The sequence below is a fragment of the Rhagoletis zephyria genome, unplaced genomic scaffold (genome assembly GCF_001687245.7).
Source record: "Rhagoletis zephyria isolate East Lansing unplaced genomic scaffold, Rhagoletis_zephyria_1.1 Rzeph_scaffold_00169, whole genome shotgun sequence".
Lineage (NCBI taxonomy): Eukaryota > Metazoa > Arthropoda > Insecta > Diptera > Tephritidae > Rhagoletis > Rhagoletis zephyria.
Window position 1 is genome coordinate 89,615 of NW_016157253.1, and position 24,076 is coordinate 113,690.

The 24,076-nt window shown below is 37.2% G+C and overlaps 3 protein-coding genes across 5 annotated transcripts in view; 2 read left to right on the top strand and 1 right to left on the bottom strand.

Moving 5' to 3' along the window:
* LOC108355750 (zinc finger CCCH domain-containing protein 13-like) overlaps positions 1-17,638 on the bottom strand; it is a 49,711-nt gene extending 32,073 nt beyond the window's left edge. The window contains exons 1-6 of one of the 2 annotated variants that reach the window (XM_017606888.1): positions 17,294-17,638; positions 12,619-12,853; positions 11,621-11,797; positions 7,281-7,426; positions 7,065-7,223; positions 6,654-7,000 (exon numbers count right to left, since the gene is read on the bottom strand). In XM_017606888.1, coding sequence (XP_017462377.1) covers positions 6,654-7,000; positions 7,065-7,223; positions 7,281-7,426; positions 11,621-11,797; positions 12,619-12,853; positions 17,294-17,459 — 1,230 coding nt within the window. In that variant the 5' untranslated portion in view covers positions 17,460-17,638. The remainder of the gene's footprint in view (positions 1-6,653; positions 7,001-7,064; positions 7,224-7,280; positions 7,427-11,620; positions 11,798-12,618; positions 12,854-17,293) is intronic. The other variant, XM_017606896.1, reaches the window with a different exon arrangement.
* Positions 8,401-24,076, top strand: part of Acsf3 (Acyl-CoA synthetase family member 3) — a 33,160-nt gene continuing 17,484 nt past the window's right edge. Inside the window, exon 1 of one of the 2 annotated variants that reach the window (XM_017606905.1) lies at positions 8,401-8,545. In XM_017606905.1, the coding sequence (XP_017462394.1) occupies positions 8,456-8,545 (90 nt within the window). In that variant the 5' untranslated portion in view covers positions 8,401-8,455. The remainder of the gene's footprint in view (positions 8,546-24,076) is intronic. The other variant, XM_017606911.1, reaches the window with a different exon arrangement.
* On the top strand, positions 21,202-22,579 carry Clp (Cleavage and polyadenylation specificity factor subunit 4). Its single transcript, XM_017606928.1, has 2 exons — positions 21,202-21,402; positions 21,453-22,579. Exons 1-2 carry the CDS (start codon positions 21,300-21,302, stop codon positions 22,226-22,228), a joined length of 879 nt encoding a protein of 292 aa, XP_017462417.1. The 5' UTR covers positions 21,202-21,299; the 3' UTR covers positions 22,229-22,579.

Genomic DNA, 24,076 nt, shown 5'->3' on the forward strand with positions numbered 1-24,076 from the left:
AGTAAAAATTTCACTACTAACAATTTAAAAATGTTCTTAAAACTTGCAAAGATATTTGGAAAAGAAATATCACTGTTTTTGTTTTTAGGAGTAGGGTGGGAGTGTCATTGATAAAATTAGAGCGAGAGAAAGTTTTTCTTACAAAACCTTTCATTATTGAATCATGGGAGCGATATACATACACGTTTCAATCATGATTCAATAATAGAAAGGTTTTGTAATAAAACAGTCATCTCGCTCCCACACATAAAATCGGCTCCTTTACTTGTGCAGAATGTTGCTTACTCTATAGTTTCTAGTGATATTAGTAGTAAAACCAAAAATTCTTCATACTAAATATTCGTTGGCGTCACCTTCGTTCGCGTAATTTTCTAGAACAAGTATAGAATAGCAACCGTTTAGCTATAAAATAACCAAAAATGCCAATTGATACAACTTTTTACGCTGATTTCAACGATACCAAATTTATTTGGCGCAGGTAAAAAAAGATGATATAAGAGGTTTATTTGTATTTTTTATTATCACTTAATTGTTGAAACCCAAAAGTAGATCATGATAAAATATGTAATATCGAATTAAAGATAATAACTTGTTCATTCTAAATAATATAAATTTCTTTATTAATTTAGCAGTTTTTTTCAAAAAAGGTTATTTCATGAAAAAATAACATTTGTTCGTTTTTTAGTGGTTTTTGTTTAAAAATACAAAAAGCTATAAATTATGTACANTGTTTGCTCGTTTTTTAGTGGTTTTGGTTTAAAAATACAAAAAGCTATAAATTATGTACATCAGCTGAAGAACAAATTAATTACCTTTATGGTGACGTCATTAGTTTTTTAATCGGTTATATAGCTCATAAGATATTAATATTTAAAAAATCTAAAAACTGAATTTTAACCTTCTAGAACGTCTTCATTTTTCATTTGCACCAAATAATTTTGGCATGGTTGAAATGAGCATAAAAAGTTCTATTGATCTGCATTTTTCGTTTTTGCATAGCTGAACGGTCGGTATTCNGAATAACTTAAATCAAAAAAAGCATATTTTTATGTATTGTTTAGTATTTCCATAATACACATTTTACTTCTAATTGTATACTTTGCGTACTTTTTGTAGTACCATTCTACTACCGTTTTCGCAAAATGCGATCACATTCTTCCCCTTTCTCCTACTTCCAAAATACGAATCTAGATAAAGGAGTGTCAAATTTTAGCTGTCACAAATTACACAACCTTGTATTATTGAATCATGCGTTTCAATATAAAAAGTTTCATGAACAATCCGTTTGTTTGTTTTACGTTATTTTATTATTGTTAAAATACAAATGTTTGACACCAGCGTGAAAATTCAAGTCAAAGATATGCAGTCTTCTTTTAAAACGCATCAAAGCAGGACAATTCTCATTTGGCATTCCCACGACAGCCGGTTCTACGGAATGACTCGGATTTTACCCGACCAAGGGGTGTTGTTTCGGCGATCTAACCCCGTTTAGGTCGGCGAAATCCATCAAACGTTGCTCGATTCTAGGGCTACATCTTCTCCGTACCCTTCTGCTCAGGGCTGGTGTAGTCAAATCCAGGGCCTGAAATCTACACCTGCGTACGTACGCACCGGCAATGGACCACGTCGTTCGTGGCCCCATGCTGTGCGAACCGGACCGCCTCCACGGCAAACCCCCACCCGCCTGGGCAGCACACAATCAACACACCCACACCCCAACACAACACAACAATAGACACACAAACAAACACAATAGCACCAACACACCGCCGCCGGCAACTCCTAGTCCCTCCGACAATCTGCTCTGTTTGTCAGTCCAGAATATACCGTAACGTGACATCAGTCAAGTGCAACTCTTGCCTCGGCTGGTGCCACTTTAGGGCGTGCTCAGGACTTCGCAACACGCGAGATTGGACGAGTGACTATGTGGGCCCCTGCTGTGCTGCCCCGTCGCATCCCTCCCCCGCGACGCCGCCAACCACCACCACAAAGAAGCACCCCCTTTTGCAGCACGTACAACAGGGGGCCGGCAGGCCACACAACTCTTTAACACCACACATCACAATCGGTCTCCCAAGGCACACAAAGGTGCTACAATTTAACTGTAACGGACTCCAGAGCAAGATCGAGGAGATAACTGTCTTTATGGGAAGGCATGGAATATTAATATCTACGGTCCAAGAGACGAAGTTACACGGCAATTCAACCCTGTTGAATTGCGCCGGATACAACGTGAACGGATACAACGTAACGTATACATACCCCCCGTCACCAGCTGCCCGGCAGGATATCACCCTAAAATAAGTGCGCTACTCAGAGGTGAAAACCGTATGGTAGTTGGTGACTTTAACGCGCACCACGATCTTTGGCACTCATGCCTGTCAAATGATCGTAGGGGAATACATCTAGCTGAGCAGATAGACGATTCGACATTCTGCACAATGAACGACGACGCACCCACCAGGATTATGGGCAGCTGCTGCAGCTCGCCAGATCTAACAATTGTCAGCGCTGGTCTGATACACAGCGCATCATGGCGACCTATGCTGACCCTAGCATCAGACCATCTGCCCATAGTCATCTCGATTGATAAACCTGCCGACTTTGCTTCCGTGGATCACCGGACTTATGTCAACTTTTCCAAAGCTGACTGGAAAGGCTTCACGGATGTTACTGAGGGCGCCTTCACTGCACTACCCATACCAACCGACGGTCATGTAGGTGAACGAAAGTTCCGCAGGGTTGTCACCGCTGCTGCAGCTCGCTTCATCCCAGCAGGATGTATTAAGGATCCACGTCCGAACTTTCCTGCCGAAGCGGCTATTCTAGCTGATGAGCGCGACAACCTTCGTCAGGCCGATCCCGTAAATCCCCGTATTAGGGATCTCAATTCGGAGATTCGGCAACTTGTGAACGTACATAAACGGAAGAAATGGGAAGAGCATTTGAAGACCTGCAACTTCACCTCTGGTGTGAGCAAGCTTTGGTCAACCGTGAGGTCGTTGTCCAACCCGACGAAGCGTGACGACAGAGTCGAGATAGACTTCGGTGTACACGCTTCGTCGGACCCAGAGATATTCGCGAGCTATTTTAGCCGGCAGATCATTCTGCATCCTCCGGTGGATAAAGCCAAACGTCGCGTGACCAAAAGGCTGCACAAAATGCCAAAACCCAGTGCGCCTTTTGTTTTCACCAGCGGTGAGGTAAGGGTAGCCATCGGGAAGGCGAAAGCCTCCAAAGCCATTGGACCCGACGGAATATGCATGTTGATGCTGAAAAATTTGGGTCCTGCGGGAGTAGCGTACCTAACGGAGGTCCTCAACTTGTCTATGGCCACTCTCGTCATTCCAGACTTCTGGAAAATGGGGAGAGTGGTCCCACAGCTCAAACCGGGGAAACCAGCCAACAAAGGAGGGTCTTATCGCCCGATAACTCTCCTTTCCACGGGGCCCTGCTGCTCCCGTACTTTAGGAACCACCTGATCCCAGCGAAGCATCAACATGGGTTCCGTAAAGTGCATAGCACAACAGCACTTAACGCCATAAACACTCAGATAACTCGTGGCCTAAACCGAAACCGCCCCTGTGAGAGAATTATTCTAGTAGCGTTGGACTTGTCCAAGGCGTTCGACACTGTCAGTCATTCAACGCTACTAGAAGATGTAGAGGCCTCCTCACTCCTCACTGGTGTCCTGTCCCCGCTACTGTTTAAATATTACATTTCAAAGCTTCCTCAGCCACCAGAGGATTGTTCGATCATGGCGTCTGGGAATGGAATTGATGACTTGTGCTCGAAAGTAAACAATACCGACGGTGAATAACCCGAAATTCCTCGGAGTTACATTCGACAGTCTGCTCTCCTTCTCGGCGCATACAACCGCAATTGTCAACAAAGTTCAGAGCCGCAACAATGTCGCCCGTATAGTCGCCGGGGACTAGCAGGACGCAGTGGATGAAGCTACAGACGTGCCAAAACACGACATTACGAACTGCGACAGGATGCCTCCTGATGACGCCCCAACACCACCTACACGATGAGGCCCAGATGCTCCCAGTAAAAGAGCATAACATAATGCTCTGCACGCAGTTCCTTGCTGGGAGCCACAGACGTGGCCATCCCAGCGGACAGCTGCNGCCCGTATAGTCGCCGGGGACTAGCAGGACGCAGTGGATGAAGCTACAGACGTGCCAAAACACGACATTACGAACTGCGACAGGATGCCTCCTGATGACGCCCCAACACCACCTACACGATGAGGCCCAGATGCTCCCAGTAAAAGAGCATAACATAATGCTCTGCACGCAGTTCCTTGCTGGGAGCCACAGACGTGGCCATCCCAGCGGACAGCTGCTCGCGGAAGAGCCCTCGCCGCGGCACGTCAGGAGGCATCTTTACGAACTGACGGACGAAGTCCAGAGGTTTATCAAACAACCTCTGGACCCGTCAACCTACCGACAGGCCCTGAACGTCATTCACAGGGAATCAGTCTCAAGTTATGTAGACTCCCGCCCTGTGAATGCCGTTCTAGGCACACAACCACCGGACGTGGACGGGACAGAACTTTGTCTGCCTCGAGAGACCCGCACTACAATAGCCCAACTTCGCTCTGGCTATTGCAGCAGGCTCAACTCCTACTTGAGTAGAATCAACGAGGATGTGCCCAACCAATGCCCGGCATGTGGAGAGTCGCCACATGACTCCCGGCACCTCTTCACATGCCCTGAGAAGCCCACTCAGCTAACGCCCCTGTCCCTATGGACAGCCCCTGTGGAAGTTGCACACTTCCTGGGCCTCCCCCTAGCTGAAATTGACGACAACGTTGAGGGATGAACCTCCCCGAACGGGGCTCAGTAGCCGCTACAAAAACAACAGTTCTCATTTGGCATCCCTGCATCTGTAAAAGTTTTTAGAGGAAGATGTATGAAAATCGAACTTGCTATAAATTCATATGCTTTACATTGTCACTACAGTATATTAACAGTATCTCCCCATAATTTTTCATATGAACAAATGTATTATATGAGAATATACAAACCGATTTAAGAAATTTTGAAAGAAGAAAATTTCTTTTTCATTTCTTTAGCGTTTTTATTTGATTCTTTGTTTTTCTATAAAACTGGATTCTACGTTTAACATGGAAAAACCAAAAACACTCTAATAAAATCATGTTACTTTTTTCTCGGTGTATTAATCGAATAAAAGACTTAGTGTCATGTTCACAGTCGGGGGTTTACTCAAATTCGGCAGTTAACTTTCAATTTTTGTACTGAAAACCAGTAGTTAACTGCCGAATGAGAGTTAACTCGTCACTGTAAAAATGGCCCCTAGTCATCGGTAGCCGTTCTAATATACGCTTGCTCTGGATACCGAGTCACATAGAAATTTACGGCAACGTAATGGCCGATTGTGCAACAATCCCCTTCCTCTCCACCAGCAACAAAACATGGCAGGTGCGAGAATAAAGAGGAAATCAAATGATACCTCCATGTAAAAGTGAAGTGCGAATGTCTACAGTTTAACCACCATCACTACATCCCATATAAATAGACACCTAACAAATATACATAGCCCTACCGACATCCCGAAGGCGCAGATTACCCAAGGCACTCAACACCATCTCCTGACCTGTGCACTTTTCGGAGACACGTTCTCTTTAAAGGACGTATTCCTAGACTCTTTGGATCTGGTTGAAATCAGAAACCAATATCTTAATAACAACTGGATTGAACTTCTTAAAACACTTACAGAAGGGAATATAAAGTGTATTAACAATTTTGTCAAGCATATTTGAGCCCGAATATAGAAACAAGTTTTTTTAATTACTTTGATTTTAATTTATAATTCATAAGACTGAGATTGAGAATTTTACTTTTTAAGTGATTCAAAAAGCTGAAGATAGGATATCAGAGCTGATAGTCATGGCTCGTTCAATAATAGTCGTTTTTTACGACATACGCTTTTTACGTATCCTACGCTTAAAATTTAAGATAAGATACCTTAGTTTCCTTATCGTAGTGGCTTAAAATTCCGATATTGGTGGCGGCTTTTTCTAACTTTAGACATTTAAAAAGCTTATAGATTACAGATGTTATTAATAAGGAAAACTTTTCAAAATAGGACACCTAAACAAAAATCGTAGTTATTATTTATTTATTTATTTATTTAAAATTATAAAATATATTTTTTCAGGTTTTTAGTCGCTGGCAGCCTTCCCTAATTATTTCTCACTTTGTCTAAAACTTTGTATTTCGTAATTTTAAGTATACTCGCATATTTAGAAGGTGATACCACGAATTTTAACACTTCTTTTTTCCGATATTGCTAATGGCTACTCTAATGTTTATAGGAACTACAGCTAGAGATTTGTTTGGTTAGACTGGCTATCTAAATATGGACTTTATTTAAAGGATCTAAATCTTGTTGAGTGTATACACAAGAGGTTTGAGTTTTAAATTATTTTTTTGTCATTTTCTAAAGATAATAAAACTTCACACCTTTTATTTTTTTATTATAACATACGGGAATATTTTTTTTTGCTTAGCTTATATGCATTGTTTTATAAAAGATCGCATAATATCACCATTATAAATGGCCATAGTTTATTTCGCTAAGTAATATTCCTAACTATATATCCAAAAATTTGCATATGTTACCTGCATCTTGTGACGTGGAGAGCTTTCTATACCAGGAGGTTTCGGGTGGCTAACACTGCGTCCGCTATGTTCGACAGTGCCAGCATTCGTATTTTTCGCAGGTACTGGAGGCATCATGATAGTTATGTTATCCTCGTAATCAGATTCAATTTCCTCCAATTTTGTTGCTTCAATCTTTGAGCTATTTTCAACATCTTTCTCTTTTATTGTTTCATCAGATTTGGATATTTCCTTTGGAGTAGTTGACACTTCTATTTGCTTTTCTTCTGGTTTTTTTACATCAGCTGTTTCAACTTTTTCTTTCGTTGACGTATTCTCTCCTTGATCATTAGCTTTTTCTACAATAACTAAAGCAATGATTTTTAGTAAATATTATTCTTTATATTTTTCTTTTCATTTTATATTAAATACCTTTCTTGGATCTCAAATTTGTATAGCCATTTTCATTTTTAAATGCATTTACAGAATTACGTAGAAAACGGTTTGGAATCAATGAACCTGGCGAACAACCTCTTTCTTTGCAATCGGGGCACTCATTCTCTTCGGATTCAAGAAGTGCACTACGTACACCTGAAAATATATTTTAGTGAAAACAAAAGTTAATTTCAAGATCCAAAGTAATATTACAGTCATCACAAAATGAGCTTCCACAGCAGGGGATCATGACAGCGTCAACAAATAGGTCCTTGCAAATGCTGCATATTAAATCTTCAGGTATTTCCTTCTTGCTCTCAATTGCCACTGCTGGCTCAGGGAAATCAGCAGGCGGCTCGCTGAAAAAAATTAAAATTTTTATATGAACACCGAGGGCATATGATGTATTTATATGTATATATGTACATATTACACATTTGCTGCAGGAGCAAGAGTATTCAGAAATGACCACTACCTGTTAGTCCGACCGATTAATCGTCATCGGCATCGGCTAGTATCGGCCAAAAGAATCAACATCGGCATCGGCCGTTTTTGGCCGACTCTTAGCCGATTCTTTTTAACCGACTTCCAAAAAAGGAGGAGGTTATCAGTTCGTCGGAATATTTTTTTTTTTTTTTTTTTGTATGTTACCGCATAAGTTTGGACCACGTCAACCGATTTCGATAATTCTTTTTGCATCGGAAAGGTAGTGTCTCAGAGGTGGTCCCATACTAATCTGGTTAAGATCCGATCAGCGGATCATGAGATAGATATATATATATATATTTTTATATGGGAGTTGAACTCGGTTTTTTTTTTGCTAAAAATTACTAGTTATTTTTCCGCAATTTTAACAAATGTTCATCAAAATTTGAAATTGTTTAATCCAGGGACCGTAACGGTTATGCTTTTTTTCAAAAAGGTAAAAAAATCGTTGTTTTTTCACCGATACGTTTTCAGTCAAAAATAAAAGTTATGAATTGACTTTTATTTTTTCGGTCAAAAATCATACATATATGTAATACTTCTATATTGGCAGTAAGCTAACTTCTCAATGTGTAAGCATTCCGAAATCAAAGCGAGACAGTCTAGTACCGTTTTTGTCAATGTATTGTGTACTTGAGTGCCGTTTTTGTATATATGTTGTGTACATGTTTATTTATAAACGTATGTGTTCCTTTTCTTTCGTACGTGTTTATTGATATATCTGTACTGTAGTGTTTTCGGACGGTACTAGCTCTTACTGCCAATATAGGAGTATTACATATATGTCAAAAATAAAAGTTAAAATTTGACTTTTATCTTTTCAGTCAAATATAAAAGTCAAAACGTCACTTTTCTGTTCTCCGACGATTACGTTCGAAAAGCATTTATGGAAACAGACACCTATGTATAAGGATAAGCGCATTGATGTTGATACGGACCTTATGGATTACTGGGAGAGCAAAAAATGTATATATCCCCGCCTAAGAGATTTGGTATGTATTATATATACATCAAGTGCCAGCGACGCAAGTCAGTGTAGAACGATTATTCTTAGCGATTTGCGATAAAATATGTCGGAGCAGAACTTGGCAGCTATATTAATTGTTAAATTGAATTCCGAATCATTCCCGTAAAAAGGTGAATAACTGAAAGCTTAAATTAAAGAAACGCAATGTTTACAGAAGATAGAAAACTGCAATTGAGAGGATGTGAATTTTTTATTAAAACATATTAGTGGTATTCACCTAAGTGAGCAAGTGGCCTGGCAGTCTGGCAGAAGAGCAGATCAGCTCAAGCTACGACAGTTGACAACAGTCGTTGTCAGAGTGCCAGGCTACTTACTTTCTTAATTTGGTGAATACCACTCTTGTATAGTGAATATGTAAACTGCTATTTTCACCGAAAAACTAAAGGTCAGATTTAACGTTTATAATTGACCGAAAAAAGAAAAGTCAAATTTTAACTTTTATAATTGACCGAAACAAATAAAGGTAAATTTTAAATTTTTTTGTTTAATCGGATTTTTTAGTTTTTTTGAGTACGCAGTTTTTTTAATTTAAGTACATAAAGTGCAAATTTGAAGTAGCTTGGTAAGTGTTGATTTTTGGCGATTTGTTGTCGGCCAAAAATTGGGAATCGGTCGAACTCTAACCTGTTGACTAGAACACAATAGTTGTGTTTGTTCACCCATTTCCAGTAATAGTTTTTACGAATTTTCATTTTTTAGCATTTTTGTACGCAAGAGCTTGCAAACTAGGGGAAATTGCAAGTTTTTACTGGATTTTTACTGGATAAATTTTTACTTGTAAGAATTTGCCAGTACGAAAAAATGCTGATCGCATGTTGCTGGATGCAATTTAAACTAATAACGAAGCTGTTTATGGGTTTTATTTGTTGAAATTGACAAAATAAACCTATTTAAATATAAAAATATATTGTTTTATTAGGAATTTGCTGCGAATAAACAAGCAACTTATCAGCTGTTCATGAAACTTGCAAATTATTACTGGATTTGGGTTCGCGTACTTTTTTGGATTTTTTTTTCTATGAGAGCGAATTCTCAGAAATTATGTTACTGGAGAGTTGTTGGCAAGTTACTGGATAATTTGTAAGCAAACACAACTAATATGCATTCAGTTTTACTATGCGAGTATACATACATATGTACGTATGTGTGTTAATTCAAAACTTTAAAGCTTTTTTCTCGAGGTTTTCATTTTTTGGATTATAGCACTCTTGAAGCAAATGTGCGATATGGTTTTACAAAAATTACAAATAAAGTAGCACATAATATGCAACTGTAGCGAATAAAAAGATTGTAATTAATAAGACTATGATTTTGCCGACTTCAAACAATATAGCACATTTAATAATATAGAGAATTCAAAATTAACCTTTTCGGATATTTCATCATACAATTAATATGGAGAATATCTGTGTTCGTATGGAAAAGTAGCTTATGTCGAAAGGCTGGCTTTAGTATAAATCGGCATTCGCAGCATACGATTGCGAATGACTTACGGGCGCTAAGCCGTTAAACAACTTTTAGCAAACAAACGTGCAAGAAGTAGTTCCGATGCTAGCAAGTCAATATTCTTTTTAAGTCTCATCAAAAAATTCCTTGTCGTTTAAAAAATAAAGGGAATGCCGCATTATACTAAAGCCGGCCTTTCGACATAACCCAACAAGCATTTCAGTAAATGTTTTTAAAAATAACTTAAAGTAAGTTTGCTATAATAAGCGTCAAATAAGCATTTTTAATATTAAGCTTATTACAAGTTTTTTCAAATAAACCTTTAATAAGTTTTGAGAGAGAATGTTTATAAATTACTTAAACTTATAAATGAAATGCAAATGCCAACGACATGAAGAAGTAAATATAACATTTTTTCAATCGTAAGTGACGTGTTTACTTTTTTTAAAATATATTATTAAAAGAAAAAATTAAATAAAACCGATGCGGTAAAATAAAATCCAATCCAGGACCCGCTGCGCTAATCGGTGGAGCATTCGAGTCTTCAAATGATGAGTTTTCCTTATCCTTTCTTAGTTTAACATTCTATTAAAAATGTATTAAATTTTTTTCAGAAAAGTTCATCAATGAGAATGGCGGCGATGAAGCGGAATATATAGCTGCATCGATGTCGTTTTTCCAATTTGCCAATAACCGCATGTAATTGAAAGCACGCAACAAGATGTAATAATTAACTTTTTTATGCTTAATTTTTGTGTNGTTCCTTTTCGATTATATTACGCTTACTTTCAAGCGTTTTATAAACAAAAAATCAACGTTTTGTAAGCTTAATGTTTACAATTGAAAACTTAAAAAAAACTTTCTTTAAGTTTATTTTGCTTGTTGGGAAGCTACTTTTCCATACGAACACAGATATGTTCAGTATAATTGATAACTTAGCTCCCAAAACATTGCGAAGATATGTATTATGTATGTATGTGTCTTTCTATCTGTTAATCTGTGATCAAACTTTAATTGCGTTTTCCCACAAAATTAAAATTTTGTAAATTAAATTTAAAATAAATTTTGAATGCATAATTCAACGTACGATATATGTATGAGGCCTTGAAAGTCAGAGTAGTTTAACTGTCATTAAAAAAAATTGAGGCACAGCTTAAAATGCGTTACTAGAATCGAAACGGTAATAGCCGGAGGTACGCCCTTTTAGTTGTCTTTTACTATAATAGGTAGCATCAGCATAAACCTTATCACCATAAACCCAATAAAGATGGTTTTAATATTTTTAACGTCTTAAATTGATTGTCGTTTCAAAGTTTATTGTGATCACTGTGTGAAAGGCCAAAAAGTAGCTTGAGGAAGTTAACCTGCAACGTCTAACCACTTTGAACACACTCAAGTCTTGCGAAATTTATGGAATACTTTCATATTTTTCATTGAATTGAAATTTGTTCCTTTTGTTATTTGCGGCCTATTAAAGTTTTTAATCGTTAATTGTATTTGACTATAGGAGAAAGCGTAAAGTCCTGTAGCCCAAATACAATTTATGAAAAACTTACATTATGATTTAATTCCTTCAATAAAAATGTTCACTTACTTATCATCTTTATCAAGGAATGACCTGGGAATTCCGGTATTCCTTTTAACCTCACTATGCTCCTTGCCTACAGTATAAGGACAATTTTTTATCCAATGCCCCGTTTTCTTGCACCTATTACAGCGATATGAAGGCGGAACTTCACCGACTTGAGAGTGTCCCCTTATTCTGTGATAGCTGAAATTTAAAATATTCATTTAATTCAGGCCCGCCTGGAAAACGTACAACTTGAAATCGGTGTGATTAGCAAAATATTTTTGAATATTTATAATGAAAGTTATGGAAAATGCTAAAAACGTCGTATTCATCCGTTTAGGGTCAAGATTTTAATATTTTTAAAAAATCTATAAAAAACGGTTTTGCAAATCACACCGATTTCCAATCGTGTGATTTGTAGAAAATGCCTGATTACACAGCCCAACAAAAAGCGTGTGCGGCCCAACCAGTGAACACTGGTTTCAAATGATTTTTTCCGTAGAATCAGATTCTGGCCTTAAAATTATTCAATTGACTCTTCTTTTTTTAGATATTTTGGATTCAAAAGATCGACAAGTGTTACCATATTTTGAACTTCTATTGGAAAATAATTACGCCAAATATAATCTTTTTTATCTTTTGGTATAAAATGGTAACACTCAAGCTTTTTTTTTATACTGATCAGAAAATTGCTTTTTTTTTATACTGATCAGAAAAAAGTAAAAAAAAAAATCTAACAATGCGTTTTTGATACATTCGATCCCAAATATCTCGAAAACTAGAGTCAATAATAAATGAATAATAAAGGACATATTGTTTATCTATGAAAAAAATTCTATAGCAATCAGCTCTCAAAGGCTGTGCCGCAAAATTTTGTTGGCCAGTGTTATTATTAAGAGACAATTTTTATATTTTTTAGCAATGTTCAGGGAAATTATAATGAACATAAATATGGACATATTGCTGCTTCAGTCATAGCCAAGAAATATACTATTACATTGTGAATTAGGTATTAATTTTACCTTTTAGGATCGTAATCGGCTGTACTTTGAATCATCATTTCCAATATTTTATCCTCTTCACTGCCTTTCATCTTTGATAAGTCCAAAGAGTTACCATCTCCTCGCGAAGTTGCTCGCACCTGCTGTGGTTTTTCTATATTTTGAGGATTCCAAATCTTTTTTGGTTGAGTTATCGGAATCCTAGCAATAATCAGAGACGTATTCTTGGGAATTAAGGCCGTGTCATCTTGGTATTCTGAAATTAATAATATATAATTATGTATATTTTGAATTATTTTTTCCCCGAATTTGCAATTCATAGCTTGCACATGAAAAGAAATCTTGAATGCTCAGAAGCGGGTGCTATATATACATACATATGTTATTTACCAAATACTCAACGTTACTGTATTGTGATTTAGAGATGCACGTCTGAGGAAACTTCAAATTCAGTTGCGCATAATCACGCAAACAAAAACTGCAATGGAAGAAAATACGCAACACCCTCAACAAAAAAAAAATCTCAAACATCAATTTTAGCGTCTTGAAACTTGCAATTTATTATCCCGAAATTTAATGGACTGGCTACAAAACTGCATCTCAAAATTTTTCTAAAAAATCAAAAATGTTTGGTATTTCTTGCATTTCAGTCCCCGGCGACGGCCTATTGCCTCGTATGTTGCCAGCAACGTTTCTTTGTTTTTGTCGCAAGTACTGCCGGCTAGCGACTTGAGGACCTTGTCGCGGCTCTGTACTTTGTTGACAACAACGGTTGCGTGCGCAGAGAAGGAGAGCAGACTGTCGAAGGTTACTCGGAGTATTTTGGAGTTATTCACCGTCGGAATTGGGGCATCATCGACGTGAATTCCCAGCAGTAGCCTGACCTCCTTCGTCCAGGTGGTGAACAAGGTCACGGAGGATTTTGTAGGGAAGAGGGTTAAGCTTATTGCAGTGAAGAAACGAGAAAGTTCGGAGAGATACCCATTTACTTTCGAACACAAGTTATCAATTCCATTCCCAGACGCCATGATCGATCAATCGGCGGCGTAAGAGACAATCGAGACTCCCTCTGGTGGTTGAGGGGCTTTGAAATGTAAAAGTTAAACAGCAGTGGGGAAAGGACACCACCATGTGGAACCACCTGTTTTATTTTTCTGTGTTTGCTGGATTTGTCTCTAAACATTACCGACGAGTGTCGACCACTCAAATAATTCGCCGACCACCGTTTGAGTCTCTGTGGGAGAGAGGAAGCCTCTATATCTTCTAGTAGCGTGGAGTGGCTGACGGTGTCAAACGCCGTTGAAAGGTCCAACGCTACTAGTATAGTTCTCTCACAGGGACGATTACGGTTAAGGCCACGTGTTATCTGAGTGTTTATGGTGTTAAGTGAGGTTGCTGTACTGTGCACTTTACGGAAACCATGCTGATGCTTCGCTGGGGTCAGGTGGTTTGTGAAATACGGGACCAGCAAGCCCTCTAGTGTGGTTCGCTACCGCAGAAAGGAGTGTTATCCTTTGTTGGCTGGTTTCCCCGGGTTGAGCAGTGGGACCACTCTCCCCACCTTCCAGATCTCAGGGATGAGGAGAGTGGCCATAGACATATTGAGGACCTCCGTAAGGTACACTACTCCCGCAGGACCTAAATTTTTCAACATCAGAATGCATATTCCGTCGGGACCCATGGCTTTCGCCTTCCCGATGGCCACCTGAACTTCACCGCTAGGTAAAGCAAGGGGGGCACAAGTTGTTTGCCGTTTGTGCAGCCTTCTGGTCACTCGACGCTTGGCTTTGTCCACCAGAGGATGAACTGCCGGCTAAAATAGCTCGCGCATCGCTCCGGGTCCGACGGAGCATGGTCGCCGAAAGAAATTTCGACCCTATCGTCGTGACCCCACGGTTGACCAAAGCTTACGCACACTAGACGTGAAGTTACAGGTCTGCAGATGCTCTTTCCACTTCTTCCGCTTATGTACGTTCACTAGTTGCCGAATCTCCGCGTTGTGATCCCTGATACGGGGATTTCCGGGATGGGCCTGTCACGCTCATCGTCTAGAACAGCCGCTTCAGCAGAGAAATTTGGACGTGGGTCCGTTATGCATCCTGCCGGTACGAAGCGAGCTGCAGCAGTAGTGGCAACCCTGCGGCTCAGTGGTGAATGAAGTTGATGGTCGATGTCTGCTTCTAGGTGACTGAGGTGTCTCCTTACGTGTCTTGGGGGTGCAGCTCTCAGAGTCAGACTGTAGTTTGGGTGTGGTGTTCTGTGACAGCCTAGCAGGAACTGTTTTGACTGCCGCTTATTTCTGCCATGAAAAACAGCTTCTCATAAAAATACAATTGCCGTTCGGAGTCGGCGAAAACTGTAGGTCCCTCCTCCCTGTGTGACAACATCAAAGCACCCTCAACAAATCGGAGGAGAGGCTTTGCCAAACACTAACATATGTGTAAGCGCCAATCTATTATTATTATTATTATTATTAAATTCATTAACGTAAAATTTTTAATTCAGTTGATATGATTTCATTATTAACAAAAAGGGCCTTCGTAAGGGACGCTACTCCCGCAAGACCCAAATTTTTCAGCATCAGCATGCATATTCCGGTGGGACCAATGGCAGAAATTTTAATGACAAACTTGGGCATTAAAAAATATTCTTGAAATAACTTAAAAAAAATATTCATTTCCACATGACATTTTTTAAATGCCTCCAATTTTTTGTCATTCAATGCCTAGCGGAAGTTCAGCATAAGAAAATGCTTAAAAAAAACTGCCAAAAATCAATACTATCAACTTACGCGTTGTTGGACTAATTTAGTGAAGTATAAATTCTAGAAAATCTAATTAAAAAATTTAAGATTTACATAAAAATTTGTAGAATTCTTATAATTTGTGCAAAAACATTAAAATATGAATTTATATGGTTTTATAAAAAATATATATATAAGGAGTCAAGTCGAGGTTGGAAAAGGCCCTTCCGAGATCAAAAAATTTTAGGAATTTGTATCCAAAGATTCCGAATCTGTAGTTAAAACAAACATGTCGCATTAAAAACGATGGGCTTGCGGGCTATCGAATCCGGATGTCGAACAATACGACAAAAGATGCTCCATCTTGTATTATTACATTTGTGGATTTATTACATTTGTGGATTTTCCAATAAAAAACATTTTGCCCTATTTTGAAACGAGTACTGTTTTTGAAAAAGAACTTATATTATCTTAAAATGTCCTTGTGTATAATATTAAATAACCATTCCCTGAAAACTTAATTTTTTATTTAAAAAAAATTTTAATGAATAATATAGATACGGTGGTGGAAAAATAAATAGGGACATGCCACTTTAACAAATTTTTTCTATTTTTCTTTTGTTTATTTAATATTTTTTTTTTATGAAAACAGCTCATTATCTAACATAAAAACCATATAAATTAATATTTCAAACCTTGTGCAAAAATTATCAAAATTCTGCAAAAATGCATCTAAATTTTTAACTTTTTAACCAATTTTTTAGAATTTTTTTATGTATTCAGTTTTATAGTCCATTTAATTTTAGTAAAATAAAGCGCAGGTTTGAAGTTCCTAAAAAATCAAGTTGATTTTTGATCATTTTGATTCTAAATGTAGTACGCACTTTTTTCCATACAACAAAAATTTTCGAACATATTTGGTATGGAGAAAATGCATTAAAAAATTGCGAAAAATCAACGCCATTTTTCAGCAACTTAAAACTTGCACTTCATTTCACTAAAATTCAGTGGGCTATAAAACTGCATAGTCAAAAGATATTCTAAAAAGTCTGATTAAAAGTTGAAAATTTAGATGCAATTTTGCAGTTTTTACAATTTTGGAACAAGGTTTGAAATATGAATTTATATGGTTTTTGTTAGAAGCTCAGCATTCTTTCAGCTTATCTTCAAACAATTGGGGACCAATTTTCTATTATATCAGACATCCATACGCACATATATCGCATTCTAACTTTTTTTATAAACTTCGATTTTCGATTTTCCTTGCCTCTTATCGGCCAAATTACGCACTTTGCGGCCCCCAGATTGCACGGAAAACCGGTTTACGTATAGGACAGCTTTGCAACCCATGCAATCCGTGCACCGTGCAAGGGCTTTGCAAGACTCAGAGAATTCCCTTAACAATTTGTTGTTAGTAAGCAAGCTAGAATAGCATTTACATATGGAACGACAACAACAAGGGAATTGCAACAAGGGAATATCCAATAAGATTCTTGAAAAATCGAAAACAAAATACAAGCATGTAAACATATGTACATATACAAATGTGTACGGAAAATGTTCAGTTTCACGAAAGGAATCTGCCTCCCTAGGTAGTAAAGTTCTGTGCACCTAAAACATGTTTTGCTTTTATTTTCAATAGTATCCCTACACACTCTCGCCTCATGTGATATATGTATGCAACATAATCAGGCCATTTTCATTTCACCGGTGCCACTCACTTTTGGCCAAAGACTATCATTTCAGCAGCATTCCTAGTAACTTTATGCTTCAACGATACAACGAAAAACTTAAATAACTTGTACCATAGTAGCACACAAATTAAATTCGTGTTTTCCTAGCTGATGTATCTAAATAGAAAACAACAGAACGAGGGCTTCAAAACATTATTTCCAATACATTAATTTCTAGTGCTAAAATTGCTACATCTGTATAAAAATTAAAAATACCTACCTTCTTTAGTTTGAGCATTTGTTATTTGTAAATCAAAGTCAGTAACTTTTCCCAAACGCTTTTGATGTATGATTGACCTTTTTAGATCGCCGACAGAAATATTAAGACCGTCAAATGTGACAGTGTCAAAGTCTAGGGCACTTTTAAATTTGTAATGCACAGACATTGTCTCACTATATGTTACAACGTTTTGATGGCATTAAAATGATCCACAATTAAAAAATTAGTTATAGAGAAGAAAATAAACAAAATGTAGTCGCAAATCACTTTTTCTTCAATTAAAATTGCCTAAAGTCCTGCAAATCGCATGAACTATATTTGAGGAAATGTTTGGAAAGGGCTTTAAGTTGTAATGTTATATTCAATCCTGAGTACAAAGATATTTGAGGCACAAAACAGGGTGAAACTGTTCTTATTTCCTAATCAAATAACTTCGACGTTACTGCCCGTCCCACAGAATAAAGTTTATATCTTGATCACGGTGCTGCGAACAAAGGTGGTGCAGTCAGTGGTACCGCTACTTTGGTTTTGCCGATTTTGGCAGTTGTGGTAACTTGTAAATAAACCTTTGTTTACAAATCAGCGAAAGAGAAATTTGAACTATAAGTGAAAAATCAGTTTAAATTGTGTTAATTTGCAATTTGTGAGTGACGCTTGAGTTGAAGACTGCGTAAAAACTAATACAATGAAGCGCTGTGTGTTAAGTTGCGACAGCCGTCAAGATGCAAGTGTAGCGCTGGGACGAATCGCTGCATTTTGTGTACATAGGGCACGACAAAGCCGTTCCCCAAATGTTTCTCTATTATTATATTAACAGCATTCCCTCATAATGATTTTGTTTCTGCTCCACGCAGCCTCCATTAACAAGTTAACTAATCAATCCCGCAGAGGTGCTGCTGCAGTTTTCTGCAGCAGGCTTAATTGCAAAGCAATGGAGTGCATTAAAACGTTTGCTGACGCAGCCTCAATTGCAAATTAATGGAGTGCACTAAAATGTTCACTGTTCTCTAATATATTAGGTGAAAAATTATATATTTTCGCATTTAGCAAAATTAATACACGTTTTCCGCGTAAAGTGAACTGCTTACTTGTGGTACACAAATGGCAACGCATTTTTGTATCTTGATACATATGTCAGAAAATAATTATATACAATATATTACAAATGCTTATATCAAGACAAGAACGATAGAATACAAGATTGCGCATTCCCGCAGAATGACATTTGTGGCAACGGGTAAACAAAGAATATGGCGAAGAACAATAAGTTGACAGTTGTGAATTTGCAGTGAGAAAACGTGTTTTCTTCTCGCTTCATCAATTTCTCAAGCCATATTTTAATGTAGCAAATTAAGCACAACGTTAACAAAAAATATACAACCACTTTTGAAATGTGTTCAAAAGAATAGGTCTTATTAAATAACTATTTAGAATTTTTGTGTTTGTATTGCAGGTGCCGAAAAAGTGATAATATCTTATCGCAGCGCATGTTTTCCTGCAGAAAGTGGTCGATGCTTGCTTACCTACGATTTTAATTTTTAATTTGTGGTATTTCAACGTTTTCAACTTAACATGTCGTGTTTAAAAGTGGTCCGTAAAGTGCTCCATGCATATTACGCTGGTGCCTAAATTGTATGGCTTCTCCTGCCGGCAGAACTCTACCCACTTTCTGGCCAAGGCGTCGTCGCGGGGAAACAAAAAAAAAACTGCATTTGAGGGCTTTACCCCTACGTCTGCTGCAATTCAACACACGTCACGACATTTTTATAAAGTTTTTATTACAAATAAAACGTTTTTTACTTCAGAACGCACGAATTACTTCGATATTTCACTTGAAAGTACACAATACGTTTGCAATACGTTTGCACTTGTTTCTAAACAAAAAGTTTGTTTACGTATTGCCATAAATGTCAAAGTCGGCAAAACCAAAGTAGCGGTTTTGGGAATGCGCCACCTTCAGTTCATTTCACCATGGATGGATGGTGATCCATATCGCAAAATTTTTAAACATTTTCAAATCTGGATCGCGGATTGCAATATCGTCAATGAATATTGAACTTGTAGCACTTTCAAAACGCGATCCATACCTTTCGTCAGTACATCTCTGTAATCCGAATGTTCGTAGTTACGAATTCGTAGCTCCGTTCCGAAAATTCGAAAATTGATATGCTTTAATCCGATCGTGACTATCAACAGCACTGCCAGCTAAGACGTGAAATTCGAAATTCTTAATCAGCTGCTTCGGCAGAAACAAATCAAAAAAAAATATAATCGCAAGTGAATAGTGAAATTAAAAAAAAAATAGTTTAATCATTATTTAATCCTTGCAATGCTTACCCAAAATTCTACCAAATACCCTTTAGCTCCTTTGACAATTGTATCAGTCTGATTGACTGGTTTCAGAATGACATATATGATGAAAGAAATACTAATTTTACTTGCTGTCTCAATAGGAAAAAGTTTTTTCCTTGATAATATTATCAGGCAAAATTTTGCAAATGGACACCGCATATTGCTCTTGGCAATCAATAATTTTCAAAGCTTTTGTCTTGATAAATATTGCCAGAAATTTGGTACTTTGACAGCTACATTTTCTTTTGCGCGATAACTTCCTGGCGGCAACATTATTGTTATATTAATATAAAAGCATATGTTGTGCTGTTTTCTAATAAAATATTTGTTATTTTGTACCTGGATGTGAAATAGCATATTTTCTAAATATTTTAAGGGAATAAATCCGGCAAAAATAGCGATCTTCCAAATGCTTTTATCAAGATAAAAAATGCACATGCCCAAATATTGCCCTTGATAAAATTTATATAAAATTTATTTATATACGGCTATACACCTTGCTTGTATGCTTTGCTTTATCGCTTTTTGTTTTGTGAAGAAGAAGAAACGCAACCCTGATTTTCGTTTGACACTTTTCATGAATTCGCAGGAAGAAAAACAAATCAAAATTCCTATAACTTCTGACTGTGAAGAATTGCTCTCTTGGGCCAGTTTTTCAGTGCACAATTGTGGTTTAAACTTAAGCCCAAAATACAATAGCGCTGTGGCAGTGGCAGTGACAGTGCTTAAAATTAGCTGTTACTGCTAATATTGGCAGTCACTGCCGCAGCAAACACAATACGGCGTTGTCAGCGACACCTTCTTTTGACATTCCTTTTTGTTTGTTTACATTTTTGTTGTTACCTTCTAGGCTTCAGTGACATAAACAGAAGTTGGCTGCGTTTAATTTATGTCAAATTCAACATGCGAAGTTTGCTGCGAAGAAGGCGGTGGCAGTGAATTTAGAAATTGGGCTAAACTGAGCAGTACTGCCAGCTGCCACTGCTGTATTGTGAGTCCCTTCATTGGACACCACACTTTCTAAAAAACACCTGATTTCGAAAAACTGCCACTGCCACTGCGTTATTGTATTTTGGGCTTTAGTTTTAACTCTCGAGCTGCTTGTTACCAGGAGCACGCTTTCTTTCAAATGAAAATATGGCTGTCAAACTATTGATAAATAGGCGGTCTCCATTGGTAAAAAATTAATTGTGACATACTTATCACGACATCAGTGTTTTCCGGAGGAGACAGGCCCTACTATGTCCTGGAGAAACGGAACAGGCTAAATACACCCGATTTACATGTTTCAAGAACTTGAAATCAATTACTGCTCATTCTCTTTTGTGTTTTTTATTTACTTTTACACGCTGCATTAAAAGTTTTTGATTCTTTAAAAGGGGAAACAACGAAAATGTCAAAAGCAAAGCCAGAAACTTGAAACAACTTGATATACTCGTGCCTTTCCTTCAAACCACCTCTCTTTCACATGCGAGCAGAATTGAATTCAATACTTGAACTGTGTAAAAGCAGTCATACTTTTGAAAACATCGATCAACCGATAGTGCCATCGAAAGTTTTCCATCTCTTGTGAATGTATTTCTGTGTGACGGCAACCTGGTAACAGCGCTTTTAATGTTTACATCGGGATTTGGCATTATCAAGGAGTACCAAAATGGAAATTTTACTGGCAAATGTTAACAATATTGATTTTAAAATCGAAAAGGATTTGGTGGAGCAGATTGGCGCTATTGCTTTGCCATTTTTTGGAATGGACAGTAAGTAAATAAGTAAAAGTAAATAAAGCCTACATAATGTTTACTCACAGAATCAATGGCCGCCGTTTGCCAGTTTGTCAATTCTCAAAATGGTCTTGAATGTGAAAAGGGTTCATCCTGCCCGTTTCGTCATATTAGAGGAGATAGAACTATAGTATGCAAACATTGGCTACGAGGGCTATGCAAAAAAGGTGATCAGTGTGAGTTCCTTCACGAATATGACATGAAAAAAATGCCGGAATGCTACTTTTATTCGCGCTTTAATGCTTGCCATAATAAGGAATGTCCTTTCCTGCATATTGATCCCGAAAGTAAAGTAAAAGATTGTCCTTGGTATGACCGAGGATTCTGTAGGCATGGTCCACATTGTAGACATCGACACGTACGTCGCGTGCTTTGTAGCAACTATTTAGCCGGATTTTGTCCAAATGGTTGGGATTGCAAATTTATGCATCCCCGATTCGAACTGCCTCCCATTTCTGACATGACTAAAGAGTTGTTGCTAAAAAAAGTACCTACATGTCATTTTTGTGGCGAATTGGGACACAAAGCGTCAGCATGTAAAAAGAATCCCGATGCTAACGACACTAATGAAATTCGCTTTAAATATGGCGGCTTTCAAAAACCGCATCAGAACTATAATTTTAAGGATAACTCTGAGGTTAAAACCGGTGTAGATCACGTGTCATCAAGCAGTAACTTTGTCAAGGTGCCAAAACCGTTGGATGAAATAACCTGCTATAAATGTGGAAATAAGGGGCACTACGCAAACAAGTGCCCTAAAGGTCATCTAGCATTTTTATCAAATCAAAGAAGTCATAAATAAACAAAACACTAATTTTCTGAACACCACAGACAGTGTACTATGTACTAATTAAAAACTACTAGTAGATATCTTATATACTAACAATGATTTGAAAATATATAGAAACTCATATGAAATTATTTTACAACGCCCAAGCCGTGCAAAGTTTTCCCATATAAAATACATGTAAACTTTGAGTTTTTTTCTTAAAAAGTACAGCTCGGAGGCATTTTATAGTATAATCTTGGTCAATGATGAGTTTTCTTCAGAATTGAATGCTCTACAAAACTGTCTTTTAATATTAAGGGTTCAAACTCAGGGAGCTTTTTTTAGGTGTTTTCCACAAAATTTTGACGTAGGAGTGAAAAAAAATAGTCGCAAAAAAAACGCTCTAATAAATATATATGTATTTTAATTAACCACACATTGTCATCTAAGTCCCTACTTGACCAAATTAAAATTTTACTGGGGTAATTAAAAATTTAAACTACAAAGCTGTTATAAATGATGGCAATAGTTGCGTTCGCGTAGCTGTTAATTGTTCATGTATAACCAAAACTTACAAGTTTTTGCGTTCGCGTACGCAAAAAACTTGCAAAGTAGGGGAAATTGAGAGAGCAAAGTGACATTTCATTTTGAGAAGAAGCTGCTGTTTTCTGCTGGAAAAAATTTTGCCAACAGGAAAACAGCTGATCAAAAACAGCTGGTTGGCATTTACGCAAATCACAAAATTGAATTTGATGGTTTGGAAGTTAAAAATTACAAAATGCGACTAATTATAAGAAATAAGTAGTTATTTGTTTAATCAATAAACTGTGCCAGTATAACACTTTGTGATGACTTTTCGTACGTTTTAAATTTTACACTTTTGAATGTAAACAAAAATTATATCAGCTGTTCGTCTAACTTGCAAGTTTCTGCAAATTTTCTGTTCGCGTACTATTTGGGATATTTTTCTCTTGTGAGAGAACAGATGACATTTCGCCGGAATTTGGCAGATGGTTGGTTTTTATGTATCGTAATGTATCGTTGGTTTATATTTTCTCGTTTATATTCAATGAAAAGAAAAAAGGGCAAGTCCAAAAAAAGCTCCGAAAATTCGATGGGCCAAAATAATTTGAAATCTTTTAATAAAGATCGAATCCCTCTGATTCTTATGGAGTTTTGCTTTGCTTTAAACAGGCCAAATGTTGTATTCAAAGTTGTGCGAAATACTCTAAGAAAATGGCTATAGAAGTTTTTTTCCTCTGCTGTAAAATTTTTAAATTGGGACTTGGCAACTTTGCACTCCAATCTTTCGTTTATTTAATAAATCAATTGCTGACAGCTGAGTGTGATAAACTTTTTCTGTTGACATAATGGCATAAATGCAGTTGGGCTCCAAATCTCAAATTAAAAAAAAAAAATATTGGAATCGATAGAGATGATTGAGCTGAGTATAACGGTATACTTCTTTTTTTGGGCAAACAACAACAACAAGAATTATCAAAGATTAAAGTTCAAAATAAGCAATTTTTGAAATCAAAATTTCTCAAAAACAAATGAATGGATTTTGAAAATTTTGATTTCATTTAATAGCAAATTTGATTCCCTTTATTTGCTATACGTACTTTATATATATGTTGTGTAGTTCTTACAAAAATTGAATTAATGTAAAATAATTATAAAAAAAAGCCTACAAACCCTAAGTGCGGCCGACGCCGCCTACGTAGAAAGGTGTTCTCTGCAAAAGGTGTTCAGTGCCTTTTCTTCGCAACACAGAAAGAGAATTCTACGTTGTGAGGGTTATAATCCCTAAGTGCGGCCGCAGGCCGCCTACGCAGAAAGGTGTTCTCTGCAAAAGGTGTTCAGTGCCTTTTCTTCGCAACA

Coding starts and splice junctions, on each gene's coding strand:
- Clp (XM_017606928.1), top strand. CDS start 21,300: ATGGAAATTTTACTGGCAAATGTTAACAATATTGATTTTAAAATCGAA. Junction 21,403..21,452: donor GCCATTTTTTGGAATGGACA/GTAAGTAAATAA, acceptor GTTTACTCACAG/AATCAATGGCCGCCGTTTGC.